At 37.7% G+C, this 22,187-nt stretch overlaps 1 protein-coding gene across 2 annotated transcripts in view; it reads left to right on the plus strand.

Annotated features, from left to right (window-relative positions):
• PATJ (PATJ crumbs cell polarity complex component) overlaps nucleotides 1-22,187 on the plus strand; it is a 367,374-nt gene that overhangs the window by 143,436 nt on the left and 201,751 nt on the right. For both annotated transcript variants that reach the window (XM_044238351.1, XM_044238352.1), the window contains exons 25-27: nucleotides 3,662-3,772; nucleotides 8,028-8,105; nucleotides 19,774-19,873. In XM_044238351.1, coding sequence (XP_044094286.1) covers nucleotides 3,662-3,772; nucleotides 8,028-8,105; nucleotides 19,774-19,873 — 289 coding nt within the window. The remainder of the gene's footprint in view (nucleotides 1-3,661; nucleotides 3,773-8,027; nucleotides 8,106-19,773; nucleotides 19,874-22,187) is intronic.

Genomic DNA, 22,187 nt, shown 5'->3' on the forward strand with positions numbered 1-22,187 from the left:
CCCCATACCCAACTTCTGGCAACCACTAACCTGTTTCTCCAAGGCTGTAATTATGTTATCACATAAAACAGTTGTCACATAAGTGGAATTATATATTCTGCATCTTTTTGAGATTGGTCTTTTTTTTAACTCAGCATAATCTCACTGAAGTTCATTTAATTTGTTGTATCCATCAATAGTTCACTCCCTTTTATTGTGACTGAATAATATTCCATGGTGTGGAAGAGGTACTAGAGTTTAACCTTTCGCTCACGGGAAGACAATAGGTTGGGGTACCTGGGTGACGGCTATTGGTTTGGCTCAGGTCATGATCTCAGGGTTTTACAGTCACCCTACATTGGGCTCCACGCTCAGCAGGGAGTCTGCTTGGGACTTTCTCTTTCCTGTGCCTCTGTCCCTCCACTGCGTGCACCAGCTCTCTCTGTCTCAAATAAATAAATCTGTATCTATAAATAAATAATCCTGTGCCCCTGTCTCCCCACTGCATGCGTTTGCACACGCGCTCTCTCTCATAAATAAATCTTAAATCTACATAAATAAATAACTTGTAATATTTAATATAACATATATTTAAGAAAGATACCTGGGTCGTTTCCAGTTCTTGGCTATTGTGACTAAAACTTCTATAACTTCTGTGAACATTGGTATACAAGTTCTTAAGTGGAGATAAGCCTTCATTTGGTCTGAAGTAAATGCCCCAAAATGCAATTACTGGTTGTATGGTAAGTCCATTTTTAGTTTTGAAGGAAACTATTTTCCAGAGTGGCTGTACTATTTTACATTCCCACAGCAACATGTGAGTGATCCGGTTTCTCCATATTCTCACCAACATTTGGTGTCATTATTTTTCGGACATTCTCCTAGGTAGATAGTGATATCTTGTTTTGAGTTTCCCTAATGGCTAATGATAAAAGAACTTTCCATGCCATCTGTACATGTCCTCTTTAGTGAAATGTTTGTGCATGTCTTTTGCCTATTTTCTAATTGTAATGTTGATTGTTTTATCTTTTTAAATTATATGTTTTCCCCCCTCACTTTTCTGTGCTGTGAGTACAAAGTATTCTCTTACTAATCCATCACTCTTATATACTAGTAAGAAGCCACTGCTTTGTCCCAGATTTAATAATTTCTTTAAACTCATAGCAGATTTGAAATGTTAACACTTTTTTATTTTGTCAACCATGCTGAGTCATTTTGTTTACTTTTTTCCTGTGAAAAGCATCACTTAATTTGTTTTTTTTTTTTTTTAAGATTTTTATTCATTTATTTGACAGACAGAAAGAGATCACAAGTAGGCAGAGAGGCAGGCAGAGGGGGCGGGGGGAGCAGACTCCCCACTGAGTAGAGAGCCCAACTCGGGGCTTGATCCCAGGACCCTGAGATTATGACCCGAGCCAAAGGCAGAGGCCCAACCCACTGAGCCACCCAGACGCCCCATAAGTAAAGCTTAATAATCATTTCTCTCTGCCTTGAAATAGTTGCATAAAGGAGCTCTAGGTCTTTATAAAGAAGAATTTGTTGACCTGGGAGGTTAGCAATTAATTTAACTTTAAGAAGTGGGTCTTACCTGTGTGAACGGACACACTTCTGGGTTATACATTTGAAGCTGAGAAAAATTTAAGATTATATTTCTGTGGTAGTATAGCAGAATTCCGTTTTTTCTCCTAACTTCCCAACTTCAACAGTTCCCATTTAACCTTGTGGAAATCCAGAAGATGAAATGGTTCTTCTGTAGCTTCTACTTCTCTTACTGTTGAATGTTTTGGGGATTAGGTCATTCATAAGAAGCTTCACAAGATTGTTGTGATAGCTTTTAAGTTTCAGTTAAATTTTTTTTCTGTATTGGTTTATAGTTATTCATATCCTTCCTGGGTTTATATGGAAAAAGAGGTTTCACAGAGCTTATTAAAATCTTCCAGTGGATGTCTGCTAGAATAAAAGGCCAGAGTTCTTGCCACAGCTGCCTCCCTGACCTCACCTCTTTGCACCCTCCCTCTTACACTGGGTTTTACACTCCCCTGCTTTTAAACCCCTCTCCTGGGGCACCTGGGTGGCTCAGTGGGTTAAAGCCTCTGCCTTCGACTCAGGTCATGATCTCAGGGTCCTGGGATCCAGCCCTGCATCGGGCTCTCTGCTCAGCAGGAAGCCTGCTTCCTCTTCTCTCTCGGCCTGCCTCTCTAACTACTTGTGATCTCTGTCTGTCAAATAAATAAATAAACTCTTAAAAACAAAAACAAAAACCAAAAAACCCCTCTCCCACATCAGGCTCCTGTCTCCTACCTTCTGGCCCTTACCTCTGTGTCCCTCAGCTTGGGACATGCTTGCTTTTCTCCTCACCATGCTCTGATTCACTGACCAAACATTCCCATCACTTCCAGCTCCTTGGATCCCCTTTGCTTTTACTGAACTTGTCTAGGGAAACCACATCCTAGTTAAATGCAACTCTTGGCTTATTTCCGGTCTCTAGCATGGCTGGAGAAAATAACCAGTGAGGCTATCTGGTCTCATTTTAAATTCATGAGCTCCTTCTCAAGAGAATCTTTTGCTCTGCCTTTCAATCCTGTAAAATTTCCCTGGTTGTTTCACTCTCTTCCTTTCAGAGGTAACTCCTTCGCACCTTCTAAACTGTCTTTCTCCCTCTTAACTCCATTTATGATGCTTGTTTCTTATTTCATGGAGAAAATAGAGGCAGTCAAAAGGGAACTTCACCTTGCTCTCACCGTGTGCTAAAACTTTTTTCCTATCTGTATCTGTAACAACATAGGAACATAGGAACTATTTGTGCTTCTAACCAATCTCCCTAACTTATGCCACGGAAGTCATTCCCTTTTCACTGTCCAAGGATTCATGCATTTTCCCTCCACCACACCATGGTTACTGTAATACCTCCCAGCTTAAACACGAAAGCCAACTTTGATCCCACAGCCCTATCCACCTACATCCCTGCTTGGTCTCCTGATGGCAAAGAAGTATTCACAGACATCACTATCCACTGACCATAAGCCACCCCAACATTTACCCAGGCTTTGATACATTATCAATTTGAAAGACTGGTTCTGTTAAATATGGTAAAAACAAAATGCTCTTGGAGATTGTGGACATGTTTGCAAGTTAGGGTCTCTGAAATTTGTATAATAAGGAGTTATGTAGACTTACTCCAATTTACTGAACAGAGAACACTTTCAGTAAAAAGAACCTATGGATATTTTCGTAGTTCGTTTTTAAACATAATTTGAGAGATGTTCAACTACTCAATTAAGATAATGGACAATTTGCTTAAAATATTGTACTTCTCAATTTGAGAGAAGAGTCCAGACCATGCTCCCCTGTCCCCATTCAGAATTCTGTGCTGTGTTTAGTGGCAGAGGTGACATCATAGCTCAGAAGCTACTTAAGGTTCTATCACTGACCGAGCTCCCTATTTTGGATAATTATATTTTACCAGGGCTATTGTTATTAAGATACTTGTCTTACTCAATTTTCTTGAAGGTAAAATGTTATTTTCCTTAAACATGTTTTTAAACAAGCTTTTTATGGGCGATTTTTCCCCCCCTTTGGTCTAATTCATTAGATCATTAGATTCTGGTTGTTCTCATCACTAGATAATACATATGTACTCTAGAGCCTTTCTAATTGAAATAAAATCACTTCTGTGTTTTAGGTGTCTGGAGTAGATTTGCAGAATGCCTCTCACAGAGAAGCAGTTGAGGCCATTAAGAATGCAGGAAATCCCGTGGTATTCGTTGTTCAGAGCTTGTCATCCACTCCAAGAGTAAGCATTAGTTGGGATTTTTAAAAAATTTAAAAATACTCTCTCTGTATCTATGGACCAAGCTTTTGCCTCCATGTATTTTTCCACATATTTTCATTTCGATCCTGCTATTACCTACAAAAAGCATTACTTCATAAAATTTTTTTTATAATAATTTTAGTTATCATTGTTTTAAATTTTTTTTTTTTAAGATTTTATTTTTTTATTTATTTGAGAGAGAGAGACAGTGAGAGAGAGCATGAGCGAGGAGAAGGTCAGAGGGAGAAGCAGACTCCCCATGGAGCTGGGAGCCTGATGTGGGACTCGATCCCGGGACTCCAGGATCACGCCCTGAGCCGGAGGCAGTCGTTTAACCAACTGCGCCACCCAGGCGTCCCAACTTCATAAAATTTTAGTTATTAACTTCACCTTCTCCTTTTTCTTCTTTGATTTTGGTCTTTTGGTCAACTTTGAATCATTCCAGTCTGCCTTGGTATAAGTCACAGGCTATGGAGTTAGACCTGTTTTCCATTCCTTAATTCCCTGTTGACCAGCTTTGCTAAGAGACAAGTTACTTGACTTTTCTGAGTCAGTTACTTTGTTTATAAAATACTTTGAACATAAAGGGGGTCAGATATGAAAACATCCTAGAGGTACCTCCATGCCCTGTGTAGTTATTAAAAGAGCATAAAAATGCAAATGTGGTACATTGTTGTACATCCTGAATTGAAAACTAGCAGTAATTAATTGTAACACTTTTATCTGTAATAACTAATTCTTTCAGTATGGAATTAGAATTCTGTTACATAGATGTCAGTGGCAGGATTTGTACTTTATTTTGCAATATGCAGCAGAAACATCACCCCTAAGCCCTGTGACTGGAAGAAAGGCTTATTTCTCTTTCTTATGTGGAAAACAGCTGTTCGAAACATAGGCACTTCTGAACAGTAGAAAAACTGCGTATTTTTTAAAATGCTTTTCAGTAAATGATGTGGTGCTTTTCAACCTTTTGTATGTCAAGGCATACAGAAAATATTTGTGTGGCAACCTGGGCAAACAGGTTTGGCTGCCCTGAGGGTCGGGGTGTGGGGGGTGGTATCAATGCATTTTGATGTAACTTAGAACCTGCCTGCACTCAGGGACCTACAAGGTCACCCTCCCCAGGAGGGGAGCTCTCCTGGGGTACACTGTGTTGCAGTATGAACTTTCCCAGTCTTAGTGCTGTGTTTACACCGTCAAGACTCCCTGAGAATGGGGAACTGAATAATGTCTTCCTGTTTTCATACAGTTTGAAATTTGGGGGGAATCCACTTTTTAATTCACTTTTTTTGGAAACCACCTTTTTGGAATCCACCTTTTATTTCTTAAAATGTTGAGAAGGTAGTTGAGGCTGTCAGTTTTTTTTCTGGAGACTGAGTTCCATAGGAAAATTGGCCAGGTTATTCCTTGCCAAATGGTACTTCCAAAGAGTTTTAAATGAGAATGAGCTGGTGACTTGATACCTTTATGTGGCCACTTATGACTGCCCTGCCAAAAAAATATTCAAAGCAAAAGTTATAAAGTCAACCAAAAAGGCCAAGCAAGCATTTAATCCAGCCTTTGCTGGTGAGTTGAGGTGGAAATTTTCACTCAGATGACACAAACAGCACAATTTCTTTCACTGCTCAAAAAAAGAAAATCTTCTTAGGCGTCATGCCATGCTCAAGTCACTTATTCCCCATGTAGCACAAGAGACTGCCACATTGTGCATTTGGTTCATCAAGCATTGAGCTATCTCTGGTTCTGGGCAAGGGAGCACATTCAGGTGATGGACATGACTTGTTCCATTTTTTAACACAAAGTAATTCCTGTTGAATGAGGCGTTAAAAGGAATCGTTTCATATCGTTTCAAAAAGGGGCTCTCGTGGGCTTATTTATTGTTGTAAGTAATAGTGGTCATCACAGAAATAGAAAGTAGAGCCAAATGCTTAATCATTTTTGACCACTTTACATTAACATTGAAATTTTCTGCAAACCCTCAAAAGAAGTCATTTTCTAACTTTGGGACCATCAAGGAGGCCCTATGTCTAAAGTGCCCTGGTCACATGGAGATTGTCATTAACATCATCAATTGAGCAGTGGTGTTTATATTTGTACTTCTTAAAAAATTCTTTGTGTTTTATTTTACTTTTTTTATATTTGCACTTTTAACAGATGCTTTTGGAGTTTCACCATCACATTACCCTTTTGAGCTTTTTCTCCTCAATTCCTCAGTAGTGTTTTTAGCATGCTAAAAAGAAATGCGTGTATCCACTTAGATTTATTTGGCAAGTGCTTGTTTGAGAGAAGAACTGATTTATACTACACTCCTCTATAGCAAGTTTTTATGCCAGGGTATTTATTTCCCACTTAATAACATAGGTACATTTCACATGCTTTTTTTCTACATTCCAAAACAAACCTGTTTGAAATTGGGATCATCCCTTCATTAGATTTCTTATCCTATATTGCCTTCTTTTCCCATGTATTCCATTTGTCCTTCCCTAATACCATGGTTTTGTAATGGCACCTAAATACACTTCCATACTAAATGTATAAAAATAAAATTTTCACTGTCACAAGAAATATGGCATCTTCTGCTTTTATTAAAGATGCAGTTTTCTTGGTAAGCCTTTGGCCTTCCAAATTTGGCTAATGGTACATTTACAGAGATATATTTCTGTGCCGTTCAAAGAACAGTGTAAGCTTAGGAGTGGCAGCTGACGTTGTATCCCATCCCAGAGCTTCTGCTCTTCAGCTCCAGCCGGATTTTCCCATGGGAGAAGGTAGGTCCAGTGTGGACAGGTGTTCTGACTTACCAGGGAGACCAAGTACTTTGTTTTAAGATTCTTCAGGACAAGAAATACATGCCTGTAGATCAACCAGGTTTTGAACTTGGGCCTTTCATGTTAGTGTTTGAAAATGACTTCTTTTGAAGTCTTGCAGAAAGTCTCAAAGTTAAAGGACTTGGATTATTGTTTGTATTAAATGGAGGAATAAACACTAAGCACTAACAATGTCTGTTCACATATAAAACATTAAATATCTGTTATGTGTCATTACTATTTCCTTTCTATCTATCTATCTATCTATCTATCTTTAAGGAGGCTCCATGCCCAGTGTGGGGCTTGAACTCATGACCCTGAGATGACGAGTTCCATGCTCTACCAACTGAGCCGGTCAGGTGCCTCTGTTGTTTCTTACTTAAATGAAACATTTCTGAGACTTTCTCATTTGTTCCAAAATTAGTTTATTTCTTTAGACTCCATATTAAAGGCAAAGAAAATTTAATCTTAAATTGCATGTATAGAGAGAGGCATTTTTTGCTTTGCTTTGTTTTGTTTTTTAAATTACCCCTAGGCAGGCAGTTTCTTTACATTTCTGGGAAAGGAGATTTGTTTTTTCTTAAAACCCTCATGTCTGTCATCAGATTCTATGCCAAGATTATTTGTGTTAGCTATTTGAGGAGCCCTTAAAAAGAAAATCACTAAAAATTTTATATTTTCCCAAGATGTTTCATAGATTGTTTGGTAAAAAGAAATGAGTCAAAAAGTAGTCTATGCTGTTGGCACCGTTGAGAATTAAAAGTATTTCTATGAAATGGAACTATTTTGCTCATGTATAAACATTTATTGAGTGCAACTATGTAATAGGTTTTTTCTGAGCACTATGTATAGTGATAAATCCCTAAATTCCAGCTCTCATTGAGCTTTTATCCAGAGATGTAAATAGATCTATGGTTTATCTTCATGCTAACAGTACTAGTGTAATATTTATTGAGTGTGCACAGTGTGCTAGATAATATACTTGATTTGGGATATAGTGATGAATAAAGTAAATCACATAAATGATGCCTCCTGTGTTCTAGGGAGGGGTTCATATATGTCACCCCTAAAACTGTTTTTGCAAAATGAGATGTTTGAATGACAGTCAGTATTGAGACTTTCTTTTTCATCATCTTCATTTTCACTTTCTGGATCTACACATATTGTGAGTTTGTGGTTCTTCGATGTTACACACACATACACACGCATGCCTGCACACAATATTTTGGGTAATCCAGCCTGTAATATTTTTCAGATTGTATTGTTTGCCTTGAATTCTGCTTGTCATGTCTTTATTTTTTAGATGAAGTTAGTGACTTACTTAAGTAGGATTTTAACTGTTTAAAAAATTGGGAAATTTAATGATTGTGATGTTTAAATGTTTTATTCCTTTTCCCTTCCTTTTGTGTGTGTGTGTGTGTGTGATATCATAGGTCCTTCCTAGTGTGCATAACAAGGCTAACAAAATCGCTAATAACCAGGACCAAAACACCGAAGAAAAAAAGGAAAAGGTAACGTGAACCTATCAAGCCTTTTAAAAATGTTTTTTGGTTAAAAAAAAAAAAAAATGATTTTGGTGTCTTTTTTCCTATCTGATCTGCAATTAATAAGAATGATGTTTTGAGGGGCGCCTGGGTGGCTCAGTGTGTTAAGCCTCTGCCTTCGGCTCAGCTCATGATCTCAGGTCCTGGGATGGAGCCCCACATCGGGCTCTCTGCTCAGCAGGGAGCTTGCTCCCCCCCCACCCCCGCCGCCCCTGCCTGCGTCTCTGCCTACTTGTGATCTCTCTGCGAAATAAATTTAAAAATCTTCAAAAAAAAAAAAAAATGGTGTTTTGACTAGTATTAGCGTAGAAGGACTGTGTTAAAAACGTTTCCTTCCTGTGAGTCTAACTAGTTCTGGCCAGGATGAAAGCCAGAAACATAGAGAAACATAGGTGCAAAAATGTGATAAAGCACCATTCATCCCTTGTCATCTTTATCTGTCTTTCCTGTTCATTCGAGCTGGTTGTCTGTCCATTCCCAGAAAATGCATCTTCCTCTAGGGAATTTAGGGGACTTTGATCTTGCAGTTCTCTCAGCCTGGAAATCCATTTCCCACATTGCTCTTCCTTTTATCCTCCAAGGAGCAACCCAGAGGTCATCTCCCCTGAGAAAACATTCCTTACCATCAATCAAAATTCGTCATCCATCCTTTTTTCCCACCTCTGTTCTAGTAAAGTCCATCTAAAATTTATTTTAGGATATAGTATTAGGTAAGGATAGGTTTTTATTTTTCCCCCATAAAGATAACTATCCTACTGTTTCAGAATAGGCCCTCCATTACCTACTGACTTGTATACAACCTGTCCTAGCTCAGGTTATCAGGGGGTCTGCTTCTGAGCTTTCTCTTTGTTCCCCATGTCTGTCCCAGCACAAATGCTACACTAGCTCAATTATTAAAGCTTCGTAATAAATCTTGTTTTCTAGTAGAACAATTTTCTTTATATATTTCTTCTTCTTTAGAGGTGTGTTCCCTATTTGTACCCCTTTTCTTTTCTCTGAATTTTAGGACTAGCTTGTCAAATTCCGCAAAAAATCTGAGGATTTTGATGGGAGTCATATCATATCTATAGATTAATTTTTAAAGAAGTATATCTTTATGAAATCTAACCTTTTTGATCATTGACATGGTATATCTTTCTATATATTAAATTCTTTTTTCTTTCAATTTTTACAATTTTCTTGAGAAAGGTATTATAAATCTTTGGTCTATTCGTAGATACTCTTACATTTTGTATGGCTTTTAAGTATTTTAAACTGCGTTTTCTGTTATTGCTAGTATGTAGACATAGAATTGATTTTTTAATGTATTTATTTGATATCGTATAACATTATTACCTTATTTTTTAATAAAAGAATCCAGTGCATAACACTGGGAAAACTGAAAGATTGAAACAAAATCACTCATAAACTCACCACCTAAATATAAACTTACTAAATATTTTAAATACTTTATGTAGAGCTTTCTACTGTCTTTATGTCCTCCATATATATATATAATTTTAATAAGAATATGAGTTCCAGATTCTAATACTATGTAGATTTTTATTTCTGGATTTTCTGTATGGGTGATAATAATCATTCTGGATAAAGGCAGTTTTCTTTTTCCCCTTTTTCCAATCTTATTATATCTACTAAAACCTCCATTGTGATTAATAAAGAAGTAATAATAGCTATCATTTTTGTTTTTCCTCCTGAAATTTAAGAAATTGCTTTTAATATTTCACCATTGAATATAATGTGTGCTATAATTTTTTGTAGCTAATCCTTCAGGTTAAGGAAGTAACCCCTTTCATTCTTATTTTGCTAAGTATTTTTATTATGAATGGCATTGGGATTGAATTTTATCAGATGTATTATCTGCATTAACTGAAATAACTGTGTATTATACATTTTTTTTCTCCTTGAATCCCTTAATATGGTAAATTACATTAGTAGATTTCATAATGTCAAACCACTCTTGAATTCTTGGATTAAACTTAATTTGATCATGATTTTTTTTTTGCACATTGCTGGCACTATTTCCATTGGGATTTTTGCATCTGTGGTTAGGAATGAAATAGGCCTGGAATTTACTATTGTATCTGCTTTTGAATATATGAGACTACTAAAATGAATAGTGGGTGTATTTCTTCTTTTTTAGTTCTCTGAGCATTTCTGTAAAATGGTTATTATTCATTCCTTAAATCTTTGGTCACATTAGCTTATGAAGCCATTTTGGGCCTGTGTTTTCTATGTCAGAAAAAATCTAAAATGCTGATTCAGTTCTTCAGTACTTATGGAACTATTCAGATTTTCTATTCTAGAGTCAGTTTTTGTTATTGATTCTTTTCTAGGGATATGGATGTCACTTAATTTTTTATATTTGTTGGAATAGAGTTGTTTATCTTTTTTTTTTTTTAAGATTTCATATATTTATTTGACAGAGAGAGTACAAGCAGAGGGAGTGGCAGACAAAGGCAGAGGGAGAGGGAGAAGCAGGCTCCCCACTGAGCAGAGAGCCAAATACGGGGCTCAACTCCAGGACCCTGGGATCATGACCTGAGCTGAAGGCAGACACTTAGCTGAAGCCACCCAGGCGCCCCAAAGTTGTTTATTATCTTAGCTTGAATTATGCTTGCTCTGTTTATAGTTCTTTTTCATTGTGAATATAGTTTATAGTTTACTTTTTACTTTCAATTACTTGAAAGTAATTGTCGTTTAATTTCTCAAAAAAAATTTTTTTGTAGTTGACATAACATTACATTGGTTTCAAGTGTGTAGTTCCTTCATTTGAAGTTCTGATTTTTGATCTGTGTTAGTCATCTCTGTTTTATCCTTATTCTTTTAATTTATTTGTCAGAGAGCACAAGAAGGGGAACAGCAGACAGAAGAAGCAGGCTACCTGCTGAGTGAGGAGCCTGATGTGGGACTCAATCCCAGCATCCTGGGATCATGACCTGAAGGCAGATGCCTAACCCACTGAGCCACCCAGGCATCTTTATTCTGCTTGATTTTGTTCGCATCTTTATACTGCCTTATTTTGTTTGGTTTTCTTCTTCTACCGCCCCCCCACCATAATCTCTAAGTAGTTGTAGAATTTATTAATTTTTTAGCTATTTTTAAAATAAAATAATCATTTAATACCATATATTTCCTTTTTTTTTTTTTTTAAGATTTTATTTATTTGACAGACAGAGATCACAAGTAGGCAGAGAGGCAGGCAGAGAGGGAGAGGAGGAAGCAGGCTCGCCACCGAGCAGAGAGCCCGATGTGGGGGTCAATCCCCAGGACCTTAAGATCATGACCTGAGCTGAAAGCAGAGGCTTTAAACCACTGAGCCACCCAGGTGCCCCCATATATTTCCTTTTAAGTCATTCTTTACATCCCAAGATTTTAAGTTGAATATCTATCACTGAGTACTATTTTTTAAGCCCCCACATTTTCTTCTTACCCAAATGTATTTAGAAATGTATCTTTAAAATTCCACATGAATATTTTTAAAAAACTATTATTTTCTAACATATTTCCATTATAATCAAAGATTGTGGTTTATGTAACATTCTTTTGCATTAGTTGAGACTTTTTATGTCCTATCATATTCTCAGTTGTAAATTTATTACTTATAAATTTACTATTTGTTATTATAAATTTATTATTATAAATGTATATCTCTGAATAGCATAGTAGGTTTTCGTTTGGAAGATTTTATTTTTAAGTAATCTCCATACCCAACATGGGTCAAACTCAACCCCAAGGTCAGGAGTCACACATTCTACCAACTGAGCCAGCCAGGTACTCCTAGCATGACAGTTAATTGGGTGTAGGTTTATATACAAAGTCAATAGAGCAAATTAATTAATTAACTTATTCAGGTACTCTGCATACTTGTTTTCTTGGGGGGGGATCATGGTAATCTAGCAATCTCCCATTTTGATAGTAAAATTAGTTTGTTTTTCATGTAGTTTTTCAGTTTTTATTTTCTACTTTTTCAAGTTAATTTATTAGGTGTCTGCAAGTTTTAAACTATCTTTATTCATATGTGGCATTATTTAGTAACGTCCTAACATCTATGTCACCTAGTATCGCTGAATCTCTGCCAACTTTATTTTCATGTTTGCCTGGATTTTAGCTTGGAAATTTTTAAGCCACACACAGAATGAATTCAGGTCTCCAACCTGAGAGAGTCTGGGCTTGTAAAGAATTCTGAGGGAATACCTTTTTTCCTTTTTTCTACCTCAAGCTAAGACCAAGACCAGGAAATATCCTTATACTATCTTCTGTGGTCAAGATTTTGGTTTGTTTGATTTAAAATATATATATTTTTTCTATTTATTCATGAGAAACAGAGAGAGAGAGGCAGAGGGAGAAGCAGGTTCCCCACTGAGCGGGGAACCTGATGTGGGACCCAATCCCAGGAGCCTGGGATCATGACCCGAACGAAGGCAGATGCTTAACCATCTGAGCCACCCAGGCGCCCATGATTTTTTTTTTTTTTTTTTTTAAACTTTATCCATTGTAGGTTTCACCCTGTTAAAGGGGGGAAAAAAAACAGTAACTGAATTGAACACTTGGGAAACCTTTATTTGCAGAAATGTACTCAGGGATCAGTCAAGGTTCCTGGAAGATTTGGGGCACAGCGTTCTTAAAAGGGATAAGAAAAAGCAAAGTTAAATTATAGATTATATCAATTATAATTAGAGGGTTGTGTTTTAACCTGGTTGGCCACCTTGTTTGAATTCAGATTTTAATCACATTTTTAATCAGAATAGCAGTAGCATATGCTGCGTGTTCAGGATTGTGTAGTTTTTGGCAGTCACGAGTAGACCCAGATAATACTATAGGTTCTGGAAGACCATGGTTGTTGCTTGTAGAAGTATTAGTTAGTGGCATGATCCAGGTCATGACTTGCAGAAATCTTTCTCAGCCTTTGGGAGGTAACAACCTTTATTTACAGGAATTAAATGTCTAGAAATAAAAATCTATGCTGATTACTAACCTAGGAGATTAGTAGCTCAAGAGAATGGGGAGCCAGGTAATGGGGCAGGAAAGGGGAGGGATTACAAAGAGGCATGGAGAAGCTTTTGGGACCGATGATTAAGTTTTTCATCTTGACTAGGATGATAAATTCAAATTGTACAAATTCAATTCAAATTGTATTTTAAAATGTGTATAGTTTTTCAGGACGCCTGGGCAGCTCAGTGGGTTAAGCCTCTGCCTTCGGCTCAGGTCATGATCTCAGGGTCCTGGGATCGAGTCCCACATCTGGCTCCCTGCTCAGTGGGGAGCCTGCTTCCTCTCTCTCTCTCTCTGCCTGTGTCTCTGCCTACTTGTGATCTCTCTATCTCTCTCAATAATAAATAAATAAATAAATAAATAAATAAATGTTTATTTGACAGGCAGAGATCACAAGTAGGCAATGAAGTTTTTTTTTTTTTTTTTTTGGAATGAAGTTTTTAAAGACAAAAAATTCCCTGCCTTCCATTCTAGTGGGGCAAGGCAAACAAAGGGGAATTCACTGACTGCTATCTTAAAGCAATCTGGGGACAAGACATGAAGACCCACAAAATGTGACATCTGAAAGGGCTGGAAAAGAAGCCCCTTGGAGATAGGGAGCTCATCTGTCTCATCATTACTCTCTCTCCATTGCCCAAAACATTGCCTGGCACCTCGTAGACACATAGTATGTACTTGTTGAATGAATAAAGGATCCTGAAAACAAAACAAAACATCTCTGGCTTTAGGTCCCCAGGAAGGGCACATGCATTCTGGGCAAATGCTGCCTTCCTGTGCCCCATTTTACCTTATGACTTGAGATTTATGGTTGTTTCTGGCTTTAGTCATGTTACAAAAGCATGTTTTTGAAAGTTTATCTGTCATCGTTTTGCGGTTAATTTAGTCTCAGAATATTTAGTCTATCCTGTTGCTGGAATTTTTGTCAGTTCATATCTTGATTCAAAGATCTGACTGTTCATCAAATGTTTTTTGGAATCCTATATATAGTGTGGCAGTTAGGACGGTGCAGCCTTCTGGGGATATAACCTCATAAAGGAAGCAGACAGGGATTGGCCTGTGGGGACACAGATAATAACTGCACACAGATGAATAAACCGGCCACTAATTTAATTACTTTGGGGAACAAGGTAATTTAGTTGATGCAGGATAATTCCACATAAGATCCCAGGAAGGAAAAAGATAAATATATGGTTCTTACCAACTTTGGCCTGTTCCATTAAACCAAATTGAATCTCAATACAATGCAAAGATATTTGCATTCAAATTTTAAAAATACAGTAGTAGCTTGGTAATACCAAAAGTTACAAGTCGGTCCAGCTGAATTTTTTGGTGCAGAAAATAACCACTGAATTAACATTGCAATGAGAGAGGTCCTACCAGTATCTGCATCTCTGTTACAGGATGATGTCTCTGTGGTTACAAGATTTTTTAACTGTTTTCAGTGGTTACAGGATGTCCTTTACTGTGTGTCTTCTCTGAAATTAGGTTATATGCCAAGCACTGTTCTAACTTCTGGAATGATGAAGCATCTTTTTTCCAAGAGGTGCACTGATGAACGTGACACGTAGTGAAGTAGAAGTACAATTATGGTGCCAAAAGCACACGCAGGATGCTATAGGAGCACAGGCAGGGGACGTTCCCAAAGTTGGGAGGTCAGATGATTACAAATTATATTATCTTTTCAGAAATCTCTTTTAAAAGTATCATCATTAAAAGTAATTCCTTTTATGCATTATTCCTCCTTAATACAAAAGCAGTGCATTTTTTCTAGAATTACTGAGCATCGAAAAAGAGACTTGGGCGTGTTTCCATTAAGTGTCTGCCTTCAGCTCAGGTCATGGTCCTAGGGTCCTGGGATCAAGCCCCATGTCGAGCTTCCTGCTCAGCTAGGAGCCTGCTTCTCCCTCTCCCTCTGCTGTGCCTCCTGCTTATGTCTCTTCCTCTCTCTCTCTTCCCCCCCTCAGTCAAATAAATAAAATCTTGAAAAAAAAAAAAAGAGAGAGAGAGAGACGATAAAAAGCACCTGAAATGAGGTGCTTAGGTGGCACAGTCAGTTAAGTGCCTATCTCTTGTTTTCAGCTCAGGTCTTAATTGAGAGCAGGGGAGGTGGGGGGTGGGGCTCCATGCTCAGCTTCCAGTCTGCTAGCAATTATCTCTCTCTCTCTTTCTCCTTCCGCTCTTCCCCACCCTCACTCCCCACCCCCAAAATAAAGAGGAGGAAAAAAAATAAAAGCTCCTGAAACCAATTACTAGGACAGGTGTAGGCTAGAAATGGAAATTTTGGCTTGACATCATTTACATTTAAAAAAAAAAAAAAGGAGTGTGTGACTAAGAAACTAAGTTACCAAAAAAATACATAAATAGGTCTTGAATAATGGGGTGCCTGGGTAGCTCAGTGGGTTAAAGCCTCTGCCTTCAGCTCAGGTCATGATCTCAAGGTCCTGGGATCAAGCCCCACGTCGGGCTCTCTGCTCAGTGGGGAGCCTGCTTCCCTTCCTCTCTATCTGCCTGCGTCTCTGCCTACTTGTGATCTCTGTCTGTCAAATAAATAAATAAAATCTTTTAAAAAATAAATAAATAAATAAAAATAAAATCTTAAAAAAAAAAAAAACGGGTCTTGAATAAATCCGTAGGGTTTTTTTTTTTTTCTTGTTTTGTCTCAGTTCACTATTGTCTGTGCTGTTTATCCTCATGGAGTGTGAAATGACAGGTCACCAGGTGTCCTAAACATACTAATATTAACTATATACCCATAACTCTTTGGTATTTTCCTTCTAAAATTTTCTTCAGGGTTTCTTCATATATCCTTTGTCTTAAAGCAGTCACAGACAATGAAAACAAGTGGGAGATGGTCGTTCACAGAAGTAGTCTCCTGCTGTTAGCTCTCTTTTTATGTCTTACCCAGAGGAAAGTGTCGTCTCCCACCAAATATAATCGTCCCTAAAAATACAGTCATGTTAAACTTAAAAAAATGTGTCTGTCCCAAGTAAGTACTTAAAGGGAATAAATTATTCCTCCGTAAGGTTGATGTGAAGACACACATCTGTTTCAAGTGGGAAATCTGGACATGCTAGAGCCTGGAACTAAGGGACCTCATGAAGGTGTTTGCCAAGTTCAAAATGATTTCTTGTGATTCTACTGGTGGCGCTTAGAGTGATACAGGATGCGCTCTTTGATTATTCTTAACAGCAACAGATAATAGAGTGTCCCAGCATGATATCCCACATTGTACTAGGTCTTAGAATTGGCTGACAGTACTCTGCAGTGTGTAAATATTTGTGATATTCTTTTCTATGTATCTGTGTACATACATAGCATGTAGACATGTGGGGATCATGCAGCATTGGTGTAAATGTTTTTTAGTCTTACATATTTTTGCTTTATACTCCACATCAGTAAGAGCAAGGATATCAGAACATGTAACGGTTTCTAAATTTAAATCACCAAATCGCTTTGATATGGTGAATCTGGATTGTTACATTGAAATGTTTCTGAGTTAGTTGTTTCTGTTAAAAGGGATTTGGGTTTTTAATTAAAAGGCTGTAACATCTAAGGTAGTGCGAGTGTAGTTTTTTTTTTTTTTTTCTGGAAAACCCTGGGAATATTAGTTTTAACTAATCCTCATTAGTCTCTACGAACTGATCAAAAAGGTTTTTTCCCCTAATTTATGAGTACCCTCTGAAGGTAGGAAAATATTTCTTGCAGTGAGAGGTAAAGGCTTCCCTGGCTTTCCGATACACAGAGTGCTTTCAGTTTCTATCCTGGTGCTTCAGCCACATTATACATGTAGACCCAGAAACACACAAGCCCCTTGGTCTCTATGTCAAAAAGCTATTCTTTCCACTGAACTCAAGATCTGTTATACAAAAAACACCAATAGGCAAACATAGATTAAACGACCTTTGCCCTTGTCTCACTCTGTAGAGAATAGATCCCTATAGAACCAATATACAGTAGATCCTCAAATACCACTACATTGTCAGACCATAAAACCAAACTCTACTTATTGCTACTACCCATAGGAAATAACTTAGAGCCCCAGTGCAAATCAGAGCCAAACTTGGCTTAGTATCAGAAACGGAATCATAGCGTTGGAAATAAGAGAAACAGAATCAAAAATACCAAGTTCTGTTGCCACTGGGGATTTATTGTGGATGCCAAGAAATCATGTATATGGGCTTAAGTAGCTCATGAATTGCCTATTTCAGGCATCCCTGTTTAACTGTTTCTGGAAGGTGAGTCTACTTGAACATCTCAGTGGGACTTCCATAACTGTCAAAGTATAATTTCAGGAAAAGAAAATGTGACGTATAAAATTATGCAAAATGTACAGTTATTTACTTAACTCATTAATGAGGGAGCCAACAAGACAGCCTGATTCAGAGAGAATTGGAGAGAATGAAATATTTATTAATTGCTGAAGGAAAAAATGCAGGGGTGCCTGGATGGCTCAGTTGGTTAAGCATCTGCCTTCAGCTTAGGTCATGATCCCAGAGTCCTGGAATGAGCCTCACACAGGGCTCTCTGCTCAGCAGAGAGCCTGCTCCCGCTTCCCCTGCCTGCCTCCGCCTCCGTGCTTATGCTCTCTCTCTCTGTGTATCAAATAAATAAATAAAATCTTAACGCCTGGGTGGCTCAGTGGGTTAAGCCGCTGCCTTTGGCTCAGGTCATGATCTCAGGGTCCTGGGATCGAGTCCCGCATCGGGCTCTCTGCTCAGCGGGGAGCCTGCTTCCTCCTCTCTCTCTCTGCCTGCCTCTCCATCTACTTGTGATGTCTGTCAAATAAATGCATAAAATCTTAAAACAAAACAAAACAAAACAAAAACAAAGAAAGAACAAGTTATATTCAAATTGAGATACAATTTGAATTTACATCTTACAGTGCAATAAAACTATAACCTTTGGAGTTATCCTTTCTACAGGACTAAAATAATTTGCATCTCCACCAAACAAAATGAATATGCACTGCTATTGGACAAGAATTTTTCCATCATTGTCATTTTCCTGGAACAGAACATTGTTAGAAGACCTAGTAAGCATGACTGACAACCAGTTCCTTACTCACTCCGCATGTAGTTCAGGGAGGCCTTCTTTGTACCAGGCATTGCTCTCAGAGCTGAGGATACCACATCGTTGTTCTCTGCCCTCATGGAGATTGCATTCATCTGGCCTCCTTGCATGTCCCTTGCTCCAGCCTTCTTTGTCACAGAGAGCGACAGGTCCTGCCCACAACCTTCCCTCGTGTGCAGTAGAAAGAGGCCCCAGGTATATGGCAACCCACATTCAAACTTCAGGGTGACCAAGACACGCTTATCCTATATTCTCGAGAGTGTTGGTAGAAGTTAATTTTAATAAATCCGTGGTGTAAACAGTTTCCTCTTAAACATGTTTTTAGAATACCGTTAAAGAGATTTCTGTCTCAATATTAAAAGCTGGCTGTCCTTGTTCTAAGTATTGTTTGTGACCTAGAATGATCTGGTTCCGAGGGAAAGGTTTACTGAAAGGAATTCCTTTACCTTCTTTACTCTTCATTTAACTCACTTCTGAGGTTTTCCAAGCAAGAATAAAGACAGAGCATGATCACATTTCTGTCTTCTTTTGTTGCTTAATAGACATTTTGTATTTGGCATCTTCTCTTTCTTCATCGCTCCTGCCTTTTATTGATTTTTGGATTTTCTACAGATAGATGCAGTGCTGCTTTGGTTAGCATTATCTTAAATAAATTTGGGTGTGTGTTTTTGTTTATGGATTCCAGATAGTGTTTTCTGCTTTGGAGGAATTTATTACATGCCTGCTTTCTGTAATGGACCAGTCATTCTCCATTTACTGGAGTGTATCCTGCCATTAGTGGTTTTGTCTTATAAAGCATAATTGAATGTACTCTATTGAAACCCTGGAGCAAAACAAATCTTAATCCAGTTATTTTGGTATTTGTGGAGTGCTTGGGTATATCAGCTCCTATTCTTTTTAGCAGCTTGGATCTCTGTAAACTTTAGCATGTTTTATTTTTCCCAGCGTTCAAGAAAATGTCTACGTTCTGTGAAGGTAATCTGATCATTGAGTTTTGTTCTGCTTTCATTAAGTCTGAACCAAATATTTATGGGATGTTTCATTTGGTTGTGTAAATTTAAAGAACACTTACCCAGAAATATAAAGAGTAGTCATCATAAAGAATTTTTTTCTTTTTGAAAACATTAAAATGTGTGTTGACTATAAATTGCAGATGAATATTTATTGAGTTAGAAAATCTTGGTATTTCATTTCAGCTATTTTTTTTCAAGAGTGAAATCTGTACCTTCTACAACTTAATACAGTTTAAATAAATGTAGAATTAATACAGTGGATAGTCTTTACATTTATTTTCAAATATCTTTCATTTGCATTAGTTGGTTGGTAACAGTGTTAACAAAATATACGTAATTGACTTTCTGACTAGGGAAAGGAATGTGTTCTTCTGGTTAGGTCAACAGTCTTAAACGCTGTGTTTAAATATAAGAAAACAAATTGTTTTGCAGTGCCGGTTATATGACTGAAATTGGATACAGTCAAAATATTTCCAGATTACTTTTTTTAGGCTGTTTGTCACTGAGGAAGAGAATTGTGCAAAGGCCATTAACCCTTCTCTCTACTTTCGCATTTTCAGAGACAAGGAACTGCTCCCCCTCCAATGAAATTGCCACCTCCTTATAAAGCTCCATCTGATGACAGTGACGAAAATGAGGAAGAATATGCATTTACCAACAGTGAGTTCCTTTTCATTTTTGGAAGTGAATGCAGAGTTCATTAAATTGAGCTTTGGGGAGTATTGTCGATTATCAAATGTGGTGTTGTGGGTTCTTAGAAAATGGGTATAAGCATATTATGCTGAAAAGAAAATGTTGTATCTCCTTAACTTTTGTTACTTTATTTCCCTAAACTTTACTCCTTAATACTAATATAATATTAGAGTGAATAACAAAGGCAATGCGTTACACACAATTTTCTCTACATTGCCTCCTAGCCTTACTGTTTGTGAACACAGAAATGCTAAGAAGTCCTTTAATTCCAGTTTGACCTACAATAATCTGAGCTGGATATGTGTGTCAGGTCTTGATTACTTGCTCTATTCAAACGGCTGGTGATGTTACTAAGGCAAAATTAGAAAAGACTCCAGTCATATTTTCTCCTTTAGAGTTCCTTTCATGATTTTTCTTTGCATTAGATGTATCAAATATACATTTGTACATATATTTAATGGAGCCTTTATTTAAAAGAATTTGCATTTCTTTTATGCATGTAAAGTATATGTACTTAGATCTGATTGCTGTTGTACATGGAATATCTTTGGGGAGTATGAAAGTACCCTAAAATTAGATTGTGGTGATGGTTGCACATTTTGCGAATATAGTAAAACTCCCAGGATTATAAATTAAATGGGTGGATTTTATGACTTGTGAAATATGTATATGTGTATATGTGTGTGTGTATATGTTCTTTTAAATATATATTCTTTTAAAAATGATCTTGTTCCTTCCACAATTTAGAAAAAGAGTTTGATACAGATACCGAAATAGTTAAAATTCTGGCCGCATCACTTCTTAGTGTATGACCTTCAGAATGCCCTCTTCTATAAAAATCATGGTTCTTCCTTTAGAGGGGTGTGATGAAGATTATAATAAAGTGATAAAGCCTTTTATCCTGCCGTGTAATGAAATTTCGACAAGTATTATAGCTCTTACTAATAATTATTATTATGTTGATTTTATAACTGACATTTTTCTAAATATGGTAGGAAGTCTATAAATTTGAATATCAATAAATATGTTTATAACCATTTGGTTGGTTTTATAAAAGAATTGATTTGCACTTTGGTTTTACAGAGCCCTTTCTCATGCGTTATTTTCTTCATTCAACAACTCTCTCTTGAAAGCCAACTGCTTTTTACTAACAGTATTAAGTAAGTCTGTCATGAAAGAAATAAAACATAGCTTCTTTTTTCTTGTTGGGGGTCACCAACCTGGAAGGGAGGATACAAAGGTGTCGGAACAAAAAAAATTTTTTTTTAAAGATTTTTATTTATTTATTTGACAGACAGAGATCACAAGTAGGCAGAGAGGCAGGTAGAGAGAGAGGAAGGGAAGCAGGCTCCCTGCTGAGCAGAGAGCCCATGTGGGACTCTATCCCAGGACCCTGAGATCATGACCTGAGCCGAAGGCAGAGGCTTAATCCACTGAGCAATCCAGGTGCCCCCAGAACAAAATTTAATCAATGTGCCTAGTGCCTTGGCTGACCACCTCTTCTGGAGAGTTACATGTGATGGAGGTGATTGTTAGGTGTGTGCGCACGTGGAACATAATCCCTTGTTCTGAGACGGGTATTAGGACAGCTACAGCAGAGTGGGAATAGCTCGTTGGTTATTCATAATTTCTGGGATGCTAGAATTTGCATAGTTGTTAGTGCTGGGTTCGTAATCAAAGGAGCGAGACTGATACAAAGCGAAGGTCAAACAAAGCTTTATTTCGCACCACGCATCGAGAATCAAACTGACTGTCCAGGGCCGTCTCTTATGAAGAGGCGACCTCTCTCTGCCTTACAGACTAACTTTTAAGGGCAAAGGCCATGTGGTTGGACCTGGCCACGCACAGGTGGCCAGTGAAATTGTAACACACAGAAAAAGCTGCACAGTCATGCTAGGTCACACATAAGTGACCAATTGAATCAATTGAATTACAATTTACCCTATAGTAGATCATTTGAACTAACCTATCACCTTGGTCAGAATTGGCGCTCAAAAGGCGCCCAAAGGGCGGGTCCATACTCCTTGGTAGCTAGGGAGACAGTATGCGCCCCCACTGATTGGATACCTCTACCTGGCCTGACCCATCCTTGTATTTGGGCTTTGTTACTTGGGACTGGTTTCTGGGACTTGTTTTTAAGTAAGTCCCCTAGGGGGAAAGGGGGTAGAGACAGTTTTAAGTTTTACTGCATAAACAAAATCACTATTTAACCAGATGGGATGGCTAAATAGGCCCTTACATTAGGAAATCTGATTTAGGCATGTGACCAAGACTGTGTTTT

The sequence above is a fragment of the Neovison vison genome, chromosome 2 (genome assembly GCF_020171115.1).
Source record: "Neovison vison isolate M4711 chromosome 2, ASM_NN_V1, whole genome shotgun sequence".
In the NCBI taxonomy this organism is placed as follows: Eukaryota; Metazoa; Chordata; class Mammalia; order Carnivora; family Mustelidae; genus Neogale; species Neogale vison.